At 41.4% G+C, this 18,606-nt stretch overlaps 1 protein-coding gene across 1 annotated transcript in view; it reads left to right on the top strand.

The window, feature by feature from the left end:
* kcnab2a (potassium voltage-gated channel subfamily A regulatory beta subunit 2a) overlaps nt 1-18,606 on the top strand; it is a 124,463-nt gene that overhangs the window by 15,858 nt on the left and 89,999 nt on the right. Inside the window, exon 2 of the mRNA XM_077602491.1 lies at nt 16,494-16,662. Coding sequence (XP_077458617.1) covers nt 16,586-16,662 — 77 coding nt within the window. The 5' untranslated portion in view covers nt 16,494-16,585. The remainder of the gene's footprint in view (nt 1-16,493; nt 16,663-18,606) is intronic.

Here is an 18,606-nt window from a genome sequence, read left to right as displayed (position 1 = left end):
ATGCCATACAGTGCTACCGCATCATTTATGATGAAAAAAAGAAAACTGCAATCGTCATTAGATAGCTACTTTCGGCCAGTTTCTAGTAAATCTCTCTCTCTAATGTATGCATACAGTACTGTATGTATTCTCTCCATTTTATTAAATGTTTTTTTTACAGTACAAACCAATGTGTGTTACTTATACAAGCCTTAAACATACAAATGCACTTATATAAACCTTCAATATACTTATATAGGCCTTAAATATAAATTATAATACAAAATATAGCACTGAGCAACTTACAAACAAATTCAACTTATGAACAATCGCTCGGAACCTAACTCGTTCGTAAGTAGGGGAGCGTCTGTACACCCAGTATGACGGCGAGCACACTAATTCGGTGTTCGCCGTCATTCCGAGTGAATTGTCATCAACAGAGCATTCAAAGCTAGACTGCGGACTATATATTATATATGGATCAATATTGAGCCGCAACAGGTCTCGCAACTTAGGCAAGCAGCCGCCGAGTCCATTACCCCCCTTGTTAGACAGCACCGGACAATATACACCACTATCTGCCTCTGGATCTTAAATGCCTGGGCTGATATATCAGGGAGGCAGGAATTGTCACTCAGCTGCTAGACAACCAAAGTGACACAAACTCGATTAATGACGACTTTGATAAGACAGAGCCTGGGTGATGGTCGCCCCATTCGGCCACCTGTTCAATTCGGACACTGAAGACGAAGAATTCAAGGGAATCATAGATGAGGAATGAACTGATAAAGTGAGCATTACGTGTTTCTTTTGTGTTTACAGTTGAACAAGGTTGATCATATTGTGAATAGGGACGTCAACAGCTGAATGTTATAGTGCCTCTTTGTGTACGTGAAAGCACGCACGGTTCACCCGCGTGAACAACATTGAGTTATTATTTGAGTTATTAATGTTATTGTTATTGCTTTGCACTATTACGAGTGTTACTATATTGTGATTGCACTAATGTTAATGTACCGTAAGAGCATCATTTTTTTTGTGTTTACTGAATGGAGGAAAGGTTTCTCTCCTCTGTGATATAAAGGTTGCACTTACATGTTATACCTTGCTATTGTTAAAAGATAAACCGTGTCACGAAAATACTAATACTTTACCTCAGAGAAAATAATAAAAGTTGTTTATTCATTTTGGAAGTGAAGGGAGTTGTCAGAAAGTTTGGCTGACCTATCTGACTGTTTTGTTTACATTCCCTTTAGCGCAGCACCATCTAATGAATGCATATTAACGTAACTCCAGCCTCTACTGTAGCGCCTTATAATGCGGTGCGCCTTATAGATTGGAAAATACAGTAGTTAGATAGTAGCTAAGTATTAGGATTATGATCTTTTCGCTGTAAGGTACTGTCAAGGTGGAGTGTGCTAAAAGAATGGTTTTAGGGAAGTAAGTGGTTAATGTTCACTGTAAGTGTTTATTTGTATTCAGGTCCTTGGGTATGCATTTACAAACTGCGTCACAATAATTATAGGTGTTTTGTGTGAGATAAGATATTACTAAAGCTTGAACTCACACCCAATTTCCTGATTCGCTACACATGTTGGCCAGACCAAATAATACACAGTTGTATCTCTACTTATGAAATTAATTGGTTCCACAACTTGTATCGTAATTTGAATTTTTCGTAAGGAGAGCAGTACTTTATGGAAATTCTCTAATTTGTTCCACCATCCGCAAAAAAACTACCCCCAACTAATGCGGGCCTTGTTAAAATGATCCCAACGGGGAGTGAAGAAGAAGAGGCAGCGGATACCGACGAGGAGGAGGATGAAGAACATGGTATTCCTTTAAGACATCTGCGGGAGAACTTCAGAATGGCACGCAGTTTACAACAATGGGTCCAGGAGATTGATGACAACATGTTCGGAGCCATTGAATTTGACCATCGTCTTGACCAGGGTTCGGCAACCTTTAACACCAAAAGAGCCATTTGATCCCGTTTCCACGGAAAAAAAAAACACTGGGCGCCGCAAATACTTTTTGACCTTTAAAATGAATTTATTTATGAACGCATTTATTAAATAGAAAGAAAAAATATTTAAGAACAACAACAACTTCCCTTTCATGCTTCGGTGTTCACCCCAGCTGCACACTTATCAGTGTTTATTAATGTTTATTGTTGGACAGTTTTTCTCCACAAATTAGGCATACTGGTAGGCCACTCTTATCCGAGGTAAATGCAAATGAATCTGCCCAGGCCTCATTGAATGTTCCATTTTCTTCAGATATTTTTCTTTTCTTACATTTCTCCATACTTGGCCTTGCTGCGTTTGAAAGCTGCGACAAATGGATGGCTTTTGACGGGTAAACCGGCTTTCCCCAGTATGACGTTTATTTTTAGCGACGAAAAACAGTAAAATATATTTATTCTAATATGTCAAAATCACAATAATCTTCCAATTTAGAACTAAAATATTAAAGAACTAACACAAATAAAATACACATCAATTAAATACTTATGTTACGTCTTTGGTGACGTCATGGTTTGGAAACGTGTTGTGGAGCCGAGTGCAGAGAAGCAGGGAATGGAAGTAATTTTGGGGCTTTGTTGATTTTTGGTTTCTGTTGATTTCGAGGCATGTGGACTAGCGGTCAACCGATATATCAGCCCTATTTATGGACTTTATTCAAAATCACCCATCGGCCCACAAACAACAACAAGAACAACAAAAAAGATAAGTCATTTTGATCAGGCATCTCTACAGGCAACTGTAGTCGCTTGACTGACTAACGTGTGCGGTCGATTGGTCGCCGGTCTTTTGGTCGCCGGTCTTTTGGTCGCTGTCTTTTGGTCGCCGTCTTTTGGTCGCCCCGACCGCGACCAAAAGACCGGCGACCAAAAGACCGACGACCAAAAGACCGGCGACCAAAAGACCGACGACCAAAAGACGGCGACAAAACAAGGTAAAACAACACGGTCTACGCATCAATAAAAGCCAACAATGGCCATGAGCAGTTTCACTGAGCCGACGTGTGTGTGTATGAGTTTGTATGTACGTGTTGTCCCTTTAAGAAGCTACGTCAGTCAAGGGTCTTAACAAGTTCTCCAACAAAAAACAATAAAAGTCTGGGAAATTTTGAGCTTTTCTTTAGCCTAATAATTACTAGGGCATTAAGTATGACTAAATAGTAATTCGCAGTTTGTATTTAGGAATTTGAGCAACGATTTAAATGGTAATTATCACTTACCTTCCGGGCGACCAAAAGACCGGCGACCAAAAGACCAGCGACCAAAGGATCGGCGACCAATCGACCGTGTACCGACTCTAAGACCATGGAATGAGACAGAGTCTGCAACACTAACCTACGACGAGCCACTTGGTTAGAAACACATGGTAGGATTATTTATTTAATTTTAGCAAAAAAAGAATGTCATGTTGATTTTGCTTCTTATGGTCTTTACTGAGTTATGCCTAGGCGGCAACGAGAGTGAAGCGTGGTCAGTGAAGGCTTCGCAATGTATATTCTTCCAAAATGTTGCGCTGAGGTAGTGCCACTTAAGCTTAACATATGTTCACTTTGGGTAAATTCTTAGATCAAAGTTATGTTCTGCTTGCACGTTAATGCTGAACATGAAGTCTAGCACTAGAACACTGCTTGGGTTCCGATCAGCGGCCGTTCTTCCCAATCACGCCCCTCCAGGTCTCATTGTCATTTCCCATGTGAGCATTGAAGTCCACCAGAAGAATGAATGAATCCCCAAGAGGGACACTCTCCAGCACCCCTTCAAGGACTCCAACACGGTTGGGTTCTATGAGCTGCTGTTTTATGCATACTAAGCACAACAGTCAGGTCCGGTCCGCCCACCCGGAGGCGGATGTACAGTTGTGGTCAAAGGTTTACATACACTTGTGAAGAACATAATGTCATGGGTCTCTTGAGTTTTCAGTTATTTCTACAACTCCGATTTTTCTCTGATAGAGTGATAGGAACAGATACTTATTTTTCACAAAAAACATTCATGAAGTTTGGTTCATTTATTACTTTATTATGGGTGAACAGAAAAAAGTGATCAAATCTGCTGGGTCAAAAATATACATACAGCAGCGCTAATATTTGGTAACATGTCCCTTGGCCACTTTCACTTCAATTAGGCGCTTTTGGTAGCCATCCACAAGCTTCTGGTTGAATCTTTGACCACTCCTCTTGATATAATTTGTGCAGTTCAGTTAAATTTGATGGCTTTCTGACATGGACTTGTTTCTTCAGCATTGTCCACAAGTTCTCAATGGGGTTTAAGTCAGGACTTGGGAAGGCCATTCGAAAACCTTAATTCTAGCCTGATTTAGCCATTCCATTACCACTTTTGATGTGTGTTTGGGGTCATTGTCCTGTTGGAACACCCAACTGCGCCCAAGACCCAATCTTCGGGCTGATGACTTTAGGTTATCTTGAAGAATTTGAAGGTAATCCTCCTTCTTCATTATCCCATTTACTCTCTGTAAAGCAGTTCCATTGGCAGAAAAACAGCCCCACAGCATAATACTACCACCACCGTGCTTGACGGTAGGCATGGTGTACTTGGTTAAAGGCCTCACCTTTTCTCCTCCAAACATATTGCTGGGCATTGTGGCCAAACAGCTCGATTTTTGTTTCGTCTGACCACAGAACTTTCCTCCAGAAGGTCTTATCTTTGTCCATTTGATCAGCAGCAAACTTCAGTCGAGCCTTAAGGTGCCGCTTTTGGAGCAAGGGCTTCCTTCTGGCACGGCAGCCTCTCAGTCCATGGAGATGCAAAACACGCTTGACTGTGGACACTGGCACCTGTGTTCCAGCGGCTTCTAATTCTTGGCAGATCTGCTTTTTGGTGATTTTCGGTTGAATCTTCACCCTCCTGACCAATTTTATCTCAGCAGCAGGTGATAGCTTGTGTTTTCTTCTTGATCGTGGCAGTGACAAAACAGTGCCATGCACTTTATACTTACAAACAATTGTTTGCACTGTTGCTCTTGGGACCTGCAGCTGCTTTGAAATGGCTCCAAGTGACTTTCCTGACTTGTTCAAGTCAAGGATTCGCTTTTTCAGATCCATGCTGAGCTCCTTTGACTTTCCCATTGTAGCGTTTGTGGGCGTTTGCATCCAATGAGCCCTATTTAAATGGCCTCAGAGAAGTCACCAGCTGTAGTCACTCATAATCACTCACAAGAAGTTAAGAGGCCACGCTATGAAACTCATTTCACTGACACAACTTTCTAAGTCACCAAAATTGCTAATTCGTGTTGCTGTATGTATATTTTTGACCCAGCAGATTCGATCACTTTTTCTGTTAAGCCATAAAGTCATAAAAGGACCAAACTTCATGAATGTTTTTTGTGACAAAGAAGTATCTGTTCCAATCACTATCAGAGAAAAATCAGAGTTGTAGAAATAACTGGAAACTCAAGAGAGCCATGACATTATGTTCTTCACAAGTGTATGTAAACTTTTGACCACAACTGTATGCTCCCCTCTTGTCCACTGGGGCAAACCCCAACGTACAGGCACTGAGCCGGGGCACAATGAGTATGCCCACACCTGCTTGTCGCTTCTCACCATGGGCAATTCCAGAGTGGAAGAGTGTAGAACCCAAAAACGGACAGGCTGTCCTCAAATGAGGAGATGGGTGAAGGACATTTTCAATCAGCCTCAATCTCTCAGTGGGCCTCACGTGCATTCATAAGTGCAGATAAAGTACAGAACAAAGAGACTTCACTTGCATCTTTTAGTGCAGGGGTCGTCAAACTATTCCACAACGGGCCGCAGCGGGTGTGGGTTTTCATTCCAACCCGTAAAGAGGACACCTTTTCACCAATATGGTGTTCTACAAGTGCAATCAGTGGATCGCAATCAGGTGCTTCTTGTTTTCTGCAGAAATCTCATTGGTCAAAGGGTCTGTGCTGGATAGGTTGGCACAAAAACCTGCACCTACAGCAACCCTCGAGGACCGGTTTGCCTACGCCTATTTTAGTGGCTAGGCTCGCTGTTGTCCTGCATCTCATAATAGCTCATTTTGGCTGTGTTAGTCCTTTCGCTTCCATGCCGTGTCTGCACCGCTTTATTGCAAACCTTGCTAGTTGTTCATCACCATTTTCTTGGTTGGCCTCAAACTAGCGTTCACGTTGCATCAGTGCCCCTGTTCTTTGTGGTGTTCGGGTGGTGTAATTGCACCTTATATTTATCAACTTTTATCAAAGGTTTTCATTATTGTTGTTGACAAAAAGTATTTGATGATAGTTACCGTTATCGTTTTATCGCCCAGGTCTACCGACAATGGTTCATGGTTAAAACAATGCTATTTGCGAAATCCTTACTTTCCTGGTGTTGGTTTCAACATTATATCAAGGTTACTGTAACAGCACAGATTGCATTGGCAATCCATGGCTTGACCTGGACACGTTGCCATGCCGAGACACGGTGGATCAACGTAAGTGCTGTAGCTACAGTTACCCCAGGGTAGCATATAAATCAGTCAGCAAACGCATTTACCGTAAACAATAATTGGCTTTGACACAAAATGTGGGCAGGCCTACAGCCTATATGTAGATATGAATAAATAGCACAATGTTAACCCTTTATGCCTCAGGAAATCCGGCGCCAGTCTCATGCTCGGATGCCCAGACACTAAGGGGCTTCTGTAGGTAGTCTGATGTAATGGGTGCACACAAGAAGACAATGAGGCTGTCAGATCTTTTATTTACATCCTATAGAAAATCACAATGCTTCGATTCATATTCTACCACTCAGTTAATGTTAGGCATGAGGCCATAAGTGTGTCCTACTTTTGGCACAGGTTTTTTTTTAAAGAAACTTTGAAGGAATTGATCTTCTTCTAAATCATATAGCAACTTCTGTGATAACTTTGTTCTTTTGCATATTGAAAGTCCATGCCTAGTCATAAACTTTTGTGCCCATCCATTAGAAGCTTTGAAGGTTTTTTTTTTTTTTTGCACAACTTTCCATCTTGAAATCTAATGTGAAGTGATGTGACAATGTACTCACTAGATCTTTGGTCAATGATCCATTCACAGAGCTGCCAACCTCCGTCAACCCGGTTTCTGGAGTACCATTGTCTCATTTCGGGAGTTTTCCAGGGTGAATGCGATTCACGCTAAATCAATCTAAAATGTAAAAAAAAAATAACGTAGGACAACTCAAATCAAACTGTTATTATCATGTTTTTACAATAATTGAAATATTGTGTTTTTGCAACCTTGAAAAAATACAGCATAATGAAAAAAGGTCTTTATGTTTGGGTCCTTCTACGTGCGTTTTACTGTCAGTAATTCCACGATGTGTCACATTGAAGTCGCACATGCATGTTGTGCAATGTGCAAATATCGGTTCTTTGGAGACGGTGTCAACATGGGATATTTCGTCGAATAAGAAGCAATAAAATTCTGCGAGTGTCTGGATTTCTAAAAAGTTTCATCCATTTTGTGCTTATTCCGAGGAGGCATATTGATAAGGGGTTCGGTGAGTCGGTCTCAGGGGTTCGGTGGAGCCTCTGCTGCGGAGGTCAAGACACATCGACTCATCATGTCTATTCACGATAACGTGCCCCACTTGACCATCACTGGCTGCAGATGATCACGTGACATTGCTTGGCCAATCAGTGCTGCAGGGAATTATATCTTGAAATTAAAAAATACACTTAAGTAGGGTTCGGTGAATGCGCATATGAAATTGGTGGTGTTCGGTGAATGCGCATATGAAACTGGTGGGGTTGGGCAGCTCTAACAACGTTAAGAACCACTGCTTTAGAACTACAACGGAAATGATAGGATTTGTTTCAAAACAAAAGATGAGTGGTTTAGTCAGACTTAATAATACTTTCCTTATGAAAAAAACAAAAACAAAAAGGTTAAAGCAATAGATGCGACCTTTGCAATCGATTCCGAATCAATTGCCACGCTGAAGTTGCACAAGACGAATCATTTGTCAGAACTTGTAACTCGGATGATTCACAATGCACTCGTGTTACTGAATTCTTCCGGTTTACAGTGCAGTTGAATCAAGATGGGGGAAGCCGTAGCGATGGTGTGAATTTCGATGCATTTAAAAAATCTATTTAAGTGACAATTTTGGGGGATTTCCGTGGTTTATGGAGGTTGTCCGGGGTCCCAGAGTTTGCGTTGTAATTCTGGGGTAGTTGGCAGCTCTGCATTCATAAAGTTCCTTCTCCATATCTGGGTACAGGGCTTGTTTCCCTCGTCATGCTTTCTTGGCTTTATTCATATCTTTCAGGACTTTTTGCTTTCTCCATTGTCTAACATTTGTCTCTGGTACAGTGAATTCTCTGGAAGCTGCTCTATTTCCGTTAAGGTCAGCATAACCAACAACTTTTAGCTTGAATGAGCATCATATACAGAACTTTTTTTGGTTACTCTGACTTGCCATATTTGGGATATCCAAATAAAAATGTGAACATTCTTTCGACTAATGTGATGTAGATGCTACGTGAATGAACACTGTAATGACCTAACATCCCGAACACCGCCGATTTAACTTACACCACGCTGTGAGCACCAATTGATGAATGGTACATCAAATACTCCCCTAAATTGTATTAAATCTTGTCAAAATATATTTGATTCACCCTATTTTCAAAGAAAGCTGCAGTTTTAATACATTTTTGGAACACTTTGACAGAAAATTTGCCGGTGTGTGTGTGTAGTCTGCCATCTTGCCTTCTCTTGAGATGGGCCGAGAAAGAAAAATTAAAAATGGCAGACATCAAAACCTCCGAAAACCTTGCGATTTGGTCATAACATCAAAGACCTCATGTATAACGCGCACCCAAACTTTGCTTCAGTACAAAATTTTGCGCGTTATACTCAAATAAATACAGTAGATATTTCTTTTGAATAATCTGTTGTGTTATCAACCCCTAGGTATGCTAGTCATGGCAGATATACTGTAAATCCTTATTCCGCTTTGGTCACATGGCATTTACATCTCTTCATGAAAGATTTTTCATTCATTCATTCATCTTCCATACTGCACATCCTCCCAAGGCTTGCAGAGGTTGCTGGTGCCTATTCTAGTGGACGAAAGACACATTACACCATACACTGGTCGCCAGTTGGCCGTAGGGTGCAAAGAGGGACAGACAACCATTCATGCACCCAATCATACCACCACTCGCCGGGAATCGATCCCATGCTTGCCCACACCGAAGTCAGCTGAAAATGATTAATTCCTATCAGTTAATTTGCAATTATTATCGGAAAAGATTCGTTCTGTCTCATCAACCATTAAACATTTAGTGTGTTTACGCTCCACATTGCGAACACTGCAAACTGGCATCCTCCAATTTGTTGTTTTGCGTGGCATCAATCTATGCAATGATTTAAAAAAAATCAAAATCTATTTTTCTAACTATATACAGTGGTACCTCGACATACGAGCACCCCGACATACGAGCATTTCGAGATACGAGTACAATTTCGAGCAAATAATTATCTCTAGATACTAGAAACATTTCGAGATACAAGAAAGCCAGGTGGGCAAGACATGAGAGGCTGTTTATCATTCTTATAATGCCGGAGCGATTGCTAATACGAGCAGTATATATTACTTCTCGTTGGCTGCCCATAAGAACATCAGGGGCGGCACTGGCTCTCTCCCCCGCAACTCCTCGTGTAATATCTCTGGTCGCAACTACCTCTTTGTAATGTCTCTGCGAGCACTGAGCGGAACGTTGCATTTTTTCAGTGTCCAAACCCCCCCCCCCCCCCCCCCCCCCTTAGCCTGTTAGCTTGCGTTAGCGGAGCGATCGCTAATTCAAGACTACTTCTCGTTGACAAGTGGCCGTGCATTACCCTATTGTGAGGACATTTGTGTGCATCATTTTCGGAATATTTTGAAGGGAATACAACAGCAAACAGCCCATCGATAGCGAACGTCAGGGTGGAGGCAGGGCAAACAGCTAACCCGGCCAGGGGAAGGTATAAAAATGTAAAACAAAATTAGAATTAAGTTTAGTGTAAGGTTAGATTAAACTTATTTTTGAGTGTGTCTGCATCGTAACCCAAGTTCATTTAAATTTGTTTGTTATATTACGATTCACCGTATATGTATGTATATATATATGTATATATATATATATATATATATATATATATATATATATATATATATATGTATATGTATATATATATGTATATATATACACACATACACACATACATATACACACACACACACACACAAATGGCCACAAAATTATCTTAAAATACAATTAGATAATGTTGCCCTTTTGTGTAAGTGCGGGCGCTTTAGGCATAGATCCTAATAGTTGGATACATCAATACAATCCTGCAATTGCACTTCATTGTCATCTCCTGTCTTCACATATCATTTTGTACCAAGTGTCATCAGTTTGCAGCTTTCAATCTAAGAAAGTGCAGCCTAGCCCATTAGTGCGGCAAATCTGACCCCTCAAACTTGTGCCAGGTTTTGTGTGTGTCGCGTACCGCAGTGCTGCAGTCCCAGCAGATGCAGCAGAAGTAGCAGCTGCTCTGCAGCTTATTTCAGGCAGGTGTGCTGCATAACTACTAGACAACGGGCATTGTCACCAACTTTAGCCTCCATCTAAATCAATGAACGTGTTTAATAAAATTCTAAAGTGACCCCTAGGGCTGCTAGTGCCAACCATGATGTATGGACTACAAGGCAATACAAAGCCAAATAAAACTAAAAATACCTGGCCCTTAACATTAGAACAATGAATGTTGTAAAGAATTCTCCTGACAACTCATGGCTTACTTCCACTGAAAACAAGTTGTTAGGACAAAATGAAAACAGCTAGGAATTTCAGAAATAACGAGAATAAAGATTTAAATAAAGTCAGTGATGCTTTGGTTCATCTCCGCTAAATACTCTTACTAGGACAAAGGCCGCATTGTTGTGTTTCTGTTACTCTTCAAAAATTACGAAGTAACTTGGGTAGCACAATTTTCTAAAATGTCAAAAGTCATCATCACTGCAACCTAACTACTGCAAAATGTCAAATTTCATAAGACCACCAAAAATACACTTGTAAAATCAGCGATAGTATTTTATGGCACAGCCTTACTGTAAATGCCCTGTTACAGAAGTGGTGCACTGACATACAGGGAATATGATTTTTTTTCTTAATGCTGAAGATGTTCACTTTTAATGGAATTTTATTTATTTTTTATTTACTTTTTATATTTATAGTTGTGGCCCGCCTGCTGATTGGTTAGTGCATCGGCCTCACAGCTCTGGGGTCCTGGGTTTAAACCCAGGTCGGCTTTTGCATGGTTGGGGTTTGCATGTTCTCCCTTGGCCTGCATGGGTTTTCTCCCGGTACTCCGGTTTCCTCCCACATTCCAAAAACATGCATGGTAGGCTGTTTGGACACTCAAATTTGCTAATTGGCCCCTAGATATGAGTGCGAGTGTGAATGGTTGTCCGTCTCCTCAAGCCTGGCGATCGACTGGCCACCGATTCAGGTTGTTCCCCTGCCTCTGGCCCAAAGTCAGCTGGGATAGGCTCCAGCACCCCCCGCCTCCCTAGTGAGGATGAAGTGGTTCAGAAAATGACTGAATGAATATTTATTGTTTTTATATTTTTAGATGTCTTTATTTCCTGATGTACTTTATATACTGTCGAACAAAGCCGATTTACGTGTTTGATTAAAACTTGGAAAATACAGTTTAACCTGCTTTGAGTAAAAACTGCCTAATACCGAACGTGCTAACACATAGCTTTGGTGACCCACTTGTGTGGCTAACCATATTTCTTATTTTTTAAGGTCATTTTAATATAACATAATAACATACTTAGCTCAGCAAGCCTTCTCCAACTATGTGTAATGTGACTATTTTTTCTACTGATTGTCATCTGACAGATGAAAACAGGCACCATTTACTTTGACAAATATATATATATATATATATGTATATATATATATATATATATATATATATATATACATATATATATATATATTCGATCAATAAATATGAACATTATATCGCTATGAATAGACAAATTCAAATACATTACAAATACATATTTTAAGGTATTTTATTTTTAAGTGGCAATGACCTTGACCTATCTTATACATAGAATTTGTTATTTCAGCCTTCATGGATCCTGAGGTCCTCTGCTATTGGCTTGGTAGAAATATAATATGCTATAGATTATTTCTGTGACAAACAAGCAAATGTTGCTCGGTTTAGATCTATTTGGAGTAATGTCTGCCAACAGTGTTGGTGAAAAAAATACTTCTAAAACAGTGATAGGCCCCTTCTGCCAGAGCGGCTGCTTTGATATCTGCCCACACAACCCACTCGAAACTCCTAATGACTTGACACTAACTGATGCCTTTGTAGTAAATCTACATTTAGGTCTGTTATTCAACAGGGTCATGCCAACATAATCACCACTGTCATCACCTGTTTTGTGGCGTGATTGAAATAAATGGGAAGGGAACGTCCTTGGGAACTCGGAATGATATATTAACGGCTCAAGGGAGAAATTGATGGGAGTGCAAAGTCACCTTTTGTTTTGTAGTGAGGGTTATGACCCCAGACCTGGTTGAGCTCGGTAACTGTTGAAATAGGGTAGCACGGAATGATCATCCCATGGCTTCGTCAGCGTCACAGATGCCACTCTTCTTTGTTGTATCCTGTGAACATAAAATTGTCCCTGAAAAAATGGTGTGTGTTGGTTGGGGGGTCTGTACTGATCCATGGGTGTATGTGGATGGGGTGCGTGTGTGGGGCACGGAGGGATTTCCAAAATACATTAAACAAAACATAAATAACAGTTTGTTTTTTTGGTTATATTTGTAAGGAGCTGGACTCAACAATTTCATACGCTGTTTCTGGGTATGATGACAATTAGGCTTTTTGTCGAGTCAATGATGATGACAAAGCCTATGTCCGATTATAATCTGAAACTTTGACTGTTCATACATGACAGTCCATTTCCATCAAATATTGGTCACAAATCTCACTAAATCTGTATTAACGACCCTTTCTGCTTTTTCAAGATAATCCATCCTACCTCATAGGTGTGGGATAAATAGATGCTGTTGGATGACATTAATTTTTCACTGGTATGCCTTAGGCTGGCCCCAATAAAAGGCCATTCTGAAAGGACAGAAGACTGGCAAAAAGTTGGAGTTGACAGGAATTGCTGGTAGTTTGCTTGCAGTTTTAATCAGCTGTTGACTTGCAATTTTGGATGTCAAATGCATGTCAGTGGACGTTATTAGTGTCTTCATACTTATGTGGTGATAATGGAAATAAAGGTAGCGACTGGGAGGAATCAGAGAATTATGGTAGTTCTGGTGGAGGACTTGAAAATGACAGTGATGGCAAAGTGATTTGGTTCTTTTCAATTGCGTACTGCTATCGCTATGTTTTATGAATTTTATTATCCTAAAATGTATTAATAACTTGATCTAAATGTGCCATAAGGAACCAAAGTCATGGGGGATTTTTCGCACAGACGCTTCTAAGTGTCGGACCCTACGGACCAAGCAGTTTGCAGGCGTGACAAATGGCATTATGGCAAATGCAAGCCCTCCCACCTCACAATGGTCTTCTTTCTAGGTCACCTACCTGACAAAACAATACAAATCTTGGGAATGTAAACGAAATATGCATGCTTAAAATCTGTGTGAAAGCATGCTTTGGATGATACCCTGGTAATTATGCAATGACAAGTAATAAAACATTGTTGTTTCAAGGTTGAGAAAGTTAGACAATAATTGGTCAGTGAATGTAATAGAAATACAGATATGACAAAATTTTGCCATTACATTAATTACCTTACCAAATGGGTTGCTTTCATTTAATACACAAGAAGTATTTTTTAAAAATATTTTCCAAAAAGAAAAGCATTTTATGTAATTATTTTTATTCCTCTTTTGAACTGAAAATTAACCGGACTGAGCACAACAATAAACCCACTCGGAACGAAGTGTATCGTTACACCCCAAATGTCGATCCGTCCATTATCCTCACAAGGGTTGCAGGGGTTGCTGGAGTCTATCCCAGCTAACCATGGGCACCAGGCTGGGGACACCCTGAATTGATGGCCAGGGCACAGGGAGACGGACAATCATTTACGGTCACACTCGGAACAAGGGGCAATTTAGAGTGTTCAACGAGCATGGGTTCAAATCCTGTGTGGAGTTTGCATGCTCTTCCCCAGTCCTGCGTGGGTTTCCTCCACATTCCAAAAACATGCATGGTAGTTTGATTGGGGACACTAAATTCCCCCCAGGTATGGGTGTGAGTGTGCATGGCTGTCCATCTCCTTGTGCCCTGCGATCGGCTGGCGACCGATTTGGGGTATCCCCCGCCTCTGACCCGGAGTCAGCTGGGATAGGCTCCAGCACCCCCCACGACCCTAATGAGGATATAGCGGTTCAGAATGAATGAATAGATTGATATATGATTTGATCCACATCGATCAGCCCTAGTTTGTAACTATGCAGTGAGTTACTGTAATTTGTTCCAGAGATGCCCTCATAAAAGGCTCTTTCTCATGGTTGGGTCTCACGTGGACTGTTGTTTGTTCCAGCTGACAGGTTATCGTTAAGGCCGGGTACACACTGGTCAACCAACTGCATAGCACAGAGAACAAGAAACATTGTTTTTACGTTTAATTATTCAGAATCAAAGTGGACCGGTTCACGAGTGGTTATCACGTCAACCTCATAGTTCTGGGGTCGAGGGTTTTATACCAGGTGGGTCTTCACTGTGGGGAGTTCTCCTCGGGTTTGCGTGGGTTTTTTCCGCGTACTCCGGTTTCCTCCCACATCCCAAACACATGCATGGTGGCTAGTTGAACATTCTAAATTGCCCCTAGGTATGAGTGTGAGCGTGAATGGCTGTCTTTCGTCTCTGTTATGTCTCAGGTGCCATGTTGGGCGTGGAACGTAGTGGAGGACCCAAATGCAGGGAAGCAATCGAGGACGTGGAATGGGGTGTTCTAACAAAACTTTAATAAAACGTGGCAAGGATCTCAAGAAAATAACAAGGACTTAGGATCAAATAAAACCAAACCTGACGGGAAGACATGGGGAAACGAGGAACATGGGACATGGCATGGCAACTTAGCATGGTAAAAACAAAGCAGGCGATCCGACAATGACTAACAAACACATGGGGTTTATTTAGACAGACAAGGGTTAATTACAAAGCTGGTTACGAGAGGAAGAAAACCTTGGGAGGCGAAAAGCAAACACCATCCAAATCCCCAACTAAACCTAAATGTACCCCCTCCCCCACCCTTAAGGGACGATTCCCAGACGTCCCAAAACCCAGACTGTCATAATCAAAAAAATTCTGGGTCGGACAATTGATGTTCCATTATATTATTGTAACAAGACCTCACCTCAACCATGAGACGCTTCACCCTCAGTAAACTGCCCTCTTAGGAGCACTGACCTGGTTCTTGGGCTGATGCTTTGAATAATGTATAGAATTGTGTCACCAAAAAGCAGCAGATTAATGTTGTCCTCGCTGTTGTCCTCTCTCACTTTTATATACTACCTATAATACCTATGAGAAACTGATCATTTTGACAAACTTAGGCGGTTCTTTGTTGTTGCTTCCTGCCCTAAAAAAGGAATTTCATTGAGCTTAGTAGTTGATTAGATATTTCTTTTGGCCTCATACTGTAGATATTCGCAGTATGGGAGGGTTCCCTTTATAAGATGGTTAGTAATTTTTCAGTTGAACCAGTCAAAAGATAAACAACAGTTTCACCCAGAGCGCCATTGTGAGGGGAGAACTCCATCTAGCGGTAAAAAAATGTACAGAGCTTACCTTTATATTTTCCAAGAAAGGAAGGCTTGGTTGTAGTTGCTATCATTTAATTTTCTCATCACGTGTCAAAGCAATTAGACGTAATAGTTTTTATACTGTGAGGTGGTGTTAGTTACTGTCACTAGATGTGCTCCATTCACCTAACAGAATAATAAGTGCAGTTAGTAAATGTTCAATAATTAGACTGATGCATCAACAATGCATTTCTGCATCCATAGAAAAACTCGAAAATAAATTATGCCTGCTCTACTTAATTGGATGGCGGCCCGGCGGCTGAGTGGTTAGTGTGTCGACCTCACAGCTCTGAGGTTCAAATGCAGGTCAGTCCACCTTTGTGGTGTTTCATGTTCTCCACTGGCCTGCGTGGGTTTTCTCTGGGTACTCTGGTTTCCACCCACATCCCAAAAACATGCATGGTAGGCTGATTGGACACTCAAAATTCCCCGTAGGTATGAGCATGAGCGGGAATGGTTGTCTGTCTCCTTGTGCCCTGCAATCGGCTGGCCACCGATTCAGGGTGTCCCCCACCTATGGCCCGAAGTCAGCTGGGATGGGTTACAGCATGCCCTGTGACCCTTGTGAGAATAAAGCAGTTTCGAAAATGAACGGAAAAAAAAACGTAATTGGAAATTGAAGACCTGACATCAATTTCCCTTTCCCTGGCAGAGATCTACAACTGTGGCTGATTCTTCCCACGTGGTTTTGGCAAAATAGTACCACCCCTGGAAGGCTGGTTGTGATCACTTCCTCCTGCCTCAATGTATCCTGAATCAACCACAGACTCCCCCGCTCGCCTATCCCTTCGACAGACTGGTTCGCCCGGAATGATCTACAGGTGAGTTCAGTCCACACCAAATTTAAACCTATTTAGCATATTGCTCCACTCTCCTTGGCATCTAGTCTTTGATTTACGGTCGACCCTGGATTTTCGTGGAGGTTAGTGACCAAGAATTGTTGAGAATATGCTGAAAACGTATGCCTAAAACCTCCTTAAAACTGCTCACAAGGCCTCATTTTGTTTGATGTTTGTGCCGACATTGCCAATATGTTGAACCTTCTCCCATCTAATACATTCCCTACACATTAGGCTGGGGGTCAGCAGCCATAGATTCTGGAGCCGCATGCGGCTCTTTAGCACTGCCCTTGTAGCTTTCTGGAGCTTTTTCAAAAATATTTGAAAACCGTGTAGAGAAATATATTTTCTGTTTTAATATGGTTTCTGTAGAAGGACAAACATGACACAAACAGTTAACATTTTATAAAGCTGTGAGATTGTGTAGAATAATTATTTCATTTCAACATTTCTGTCAATGAAGATTTGAGTCATAGCTGGGGACACACGTTTTTATCAGCAGGGCGAGATGTTCGGTAGGCCGCTGTTGTAAACAAACTGGCAACTGTGTGACTGGGTAAAAGAGAAAAATAACGTAGGAAAAACAGGATTCAACGCTTCTTGGACCAAATCATTTGCATTCATTGCCAATGCGCAAGGATTGGTGGAATGTTCGCATTGTAGCCAGATGTGTTCAAATAACAAAATGAGTCAGGTGGAAAGACATTTCCAGGTAAGCCCTGCTACATTTGGAGCAGAGTACAGATTTGGGAAAGAGAGAACATTTCTGATTGCATTACTTCTGGAGAAATAAGAGGAGCGTGAAAATAGATTTAAAAAGTGGATTGCATCTCCAAACTCCTCTACTGCTGAAAGTTTGGTTGCAACCCAGGAGAAATAAAGCGTGGAAAACCATTCACAGATTGCAAAGGGGACCTTATGCAAGTTTCATTTTGTTGTGGTTTTGTCGAATCTTCAAACTAAAAATGAATTTAAAAATTGGATTTATTTGTTGCATTTCTTTAATTTCATAAAAGCAATCAAACATTCATTTTTTGGATATCCCAGCTGACTTCGGGCCATAGGCGGCGGACACCTGGTATCGGTGGCCAGCCGATCGCAGTGCACAAGCCGATGGTCAACCATTCACACTCACACCCATACCTAGGGGCAATTTAGAGTGTCCAATCAGCCTACCATGCATGTCTTTGGAATGTGGGAAGAAACCGGAGTACCCGGAGAAAACCAACGCAGGCCCGGGGAAAACATGCAAACTCCACACAGGTCAAGCGACCTGGATTTGAACCCAGGACCCCAGAGCTGTGAGGCCAATGTGCTAACCACTAATGCCGCCGGGCCGCACACAATGAAACATACAGTAATCCCTTGAATATCGCGGTTAATGTAGACCGAACATGGCCGTGATAATCGAAAAATTGCGAAGTGGGATCACCCCTATTATAACAATTTTTTTCTCTTCAGTGATGAGTCGTAGTAGCAACTGGGAAACTGCTTTCACTTACGAGTTTCCGCTCCTGTCCGCCCATCCGCAGACTCTAGACCAGCCATGTCAAACATAGTCTGCGGGCCGGTCCAGCATCAGTTTCTGAGTTTGTCAAAAAAAGAAGTGAATTTCTAGCTTATTTCTATTAAAAAAATCCGTTTTTTAATGAATACAAACCAAATGTTCCGTTTGGCCACTGGAGGGCAGTAAATTTATAAAAGTGCTTATGTGGAGCATGTGGCACTTAACATTAGTTAGTCACAGGAAATAAACTTTCACAGCGTGATGTGTCCAGGTAAAAATAAGGTCGCAATCTTGCCTCACCATTCACTAGTAGAAAACAAGTTATCGGTCAACACATCCTTCCCCAAATGGCACTGTCAAAAAAAGAAAAGGGGACACGGAATGCAGAATTTTCCAGGATAAATGGACTGGGAAGTCTT

The sequence above is a fragment of the Stigmatopora argus genome, chromosome 6 (genome assembly GCF_051989625.1).
Source record: "Stigmatopora argus isolate UIUO_Sarg chromosome 6, RoL_Sarg_1.0, whole genome shotgun sequence".
Lineage (NCBI taxonomy): Eukaryota > Metazoa > Chordata > Actinopteri > Syngnathiformes > Syngnathidae > Stigmatopora > Stigmatopora argus.
This window is presented reverse-complemented; position numbering and strand designations above follow the sequence as displayed.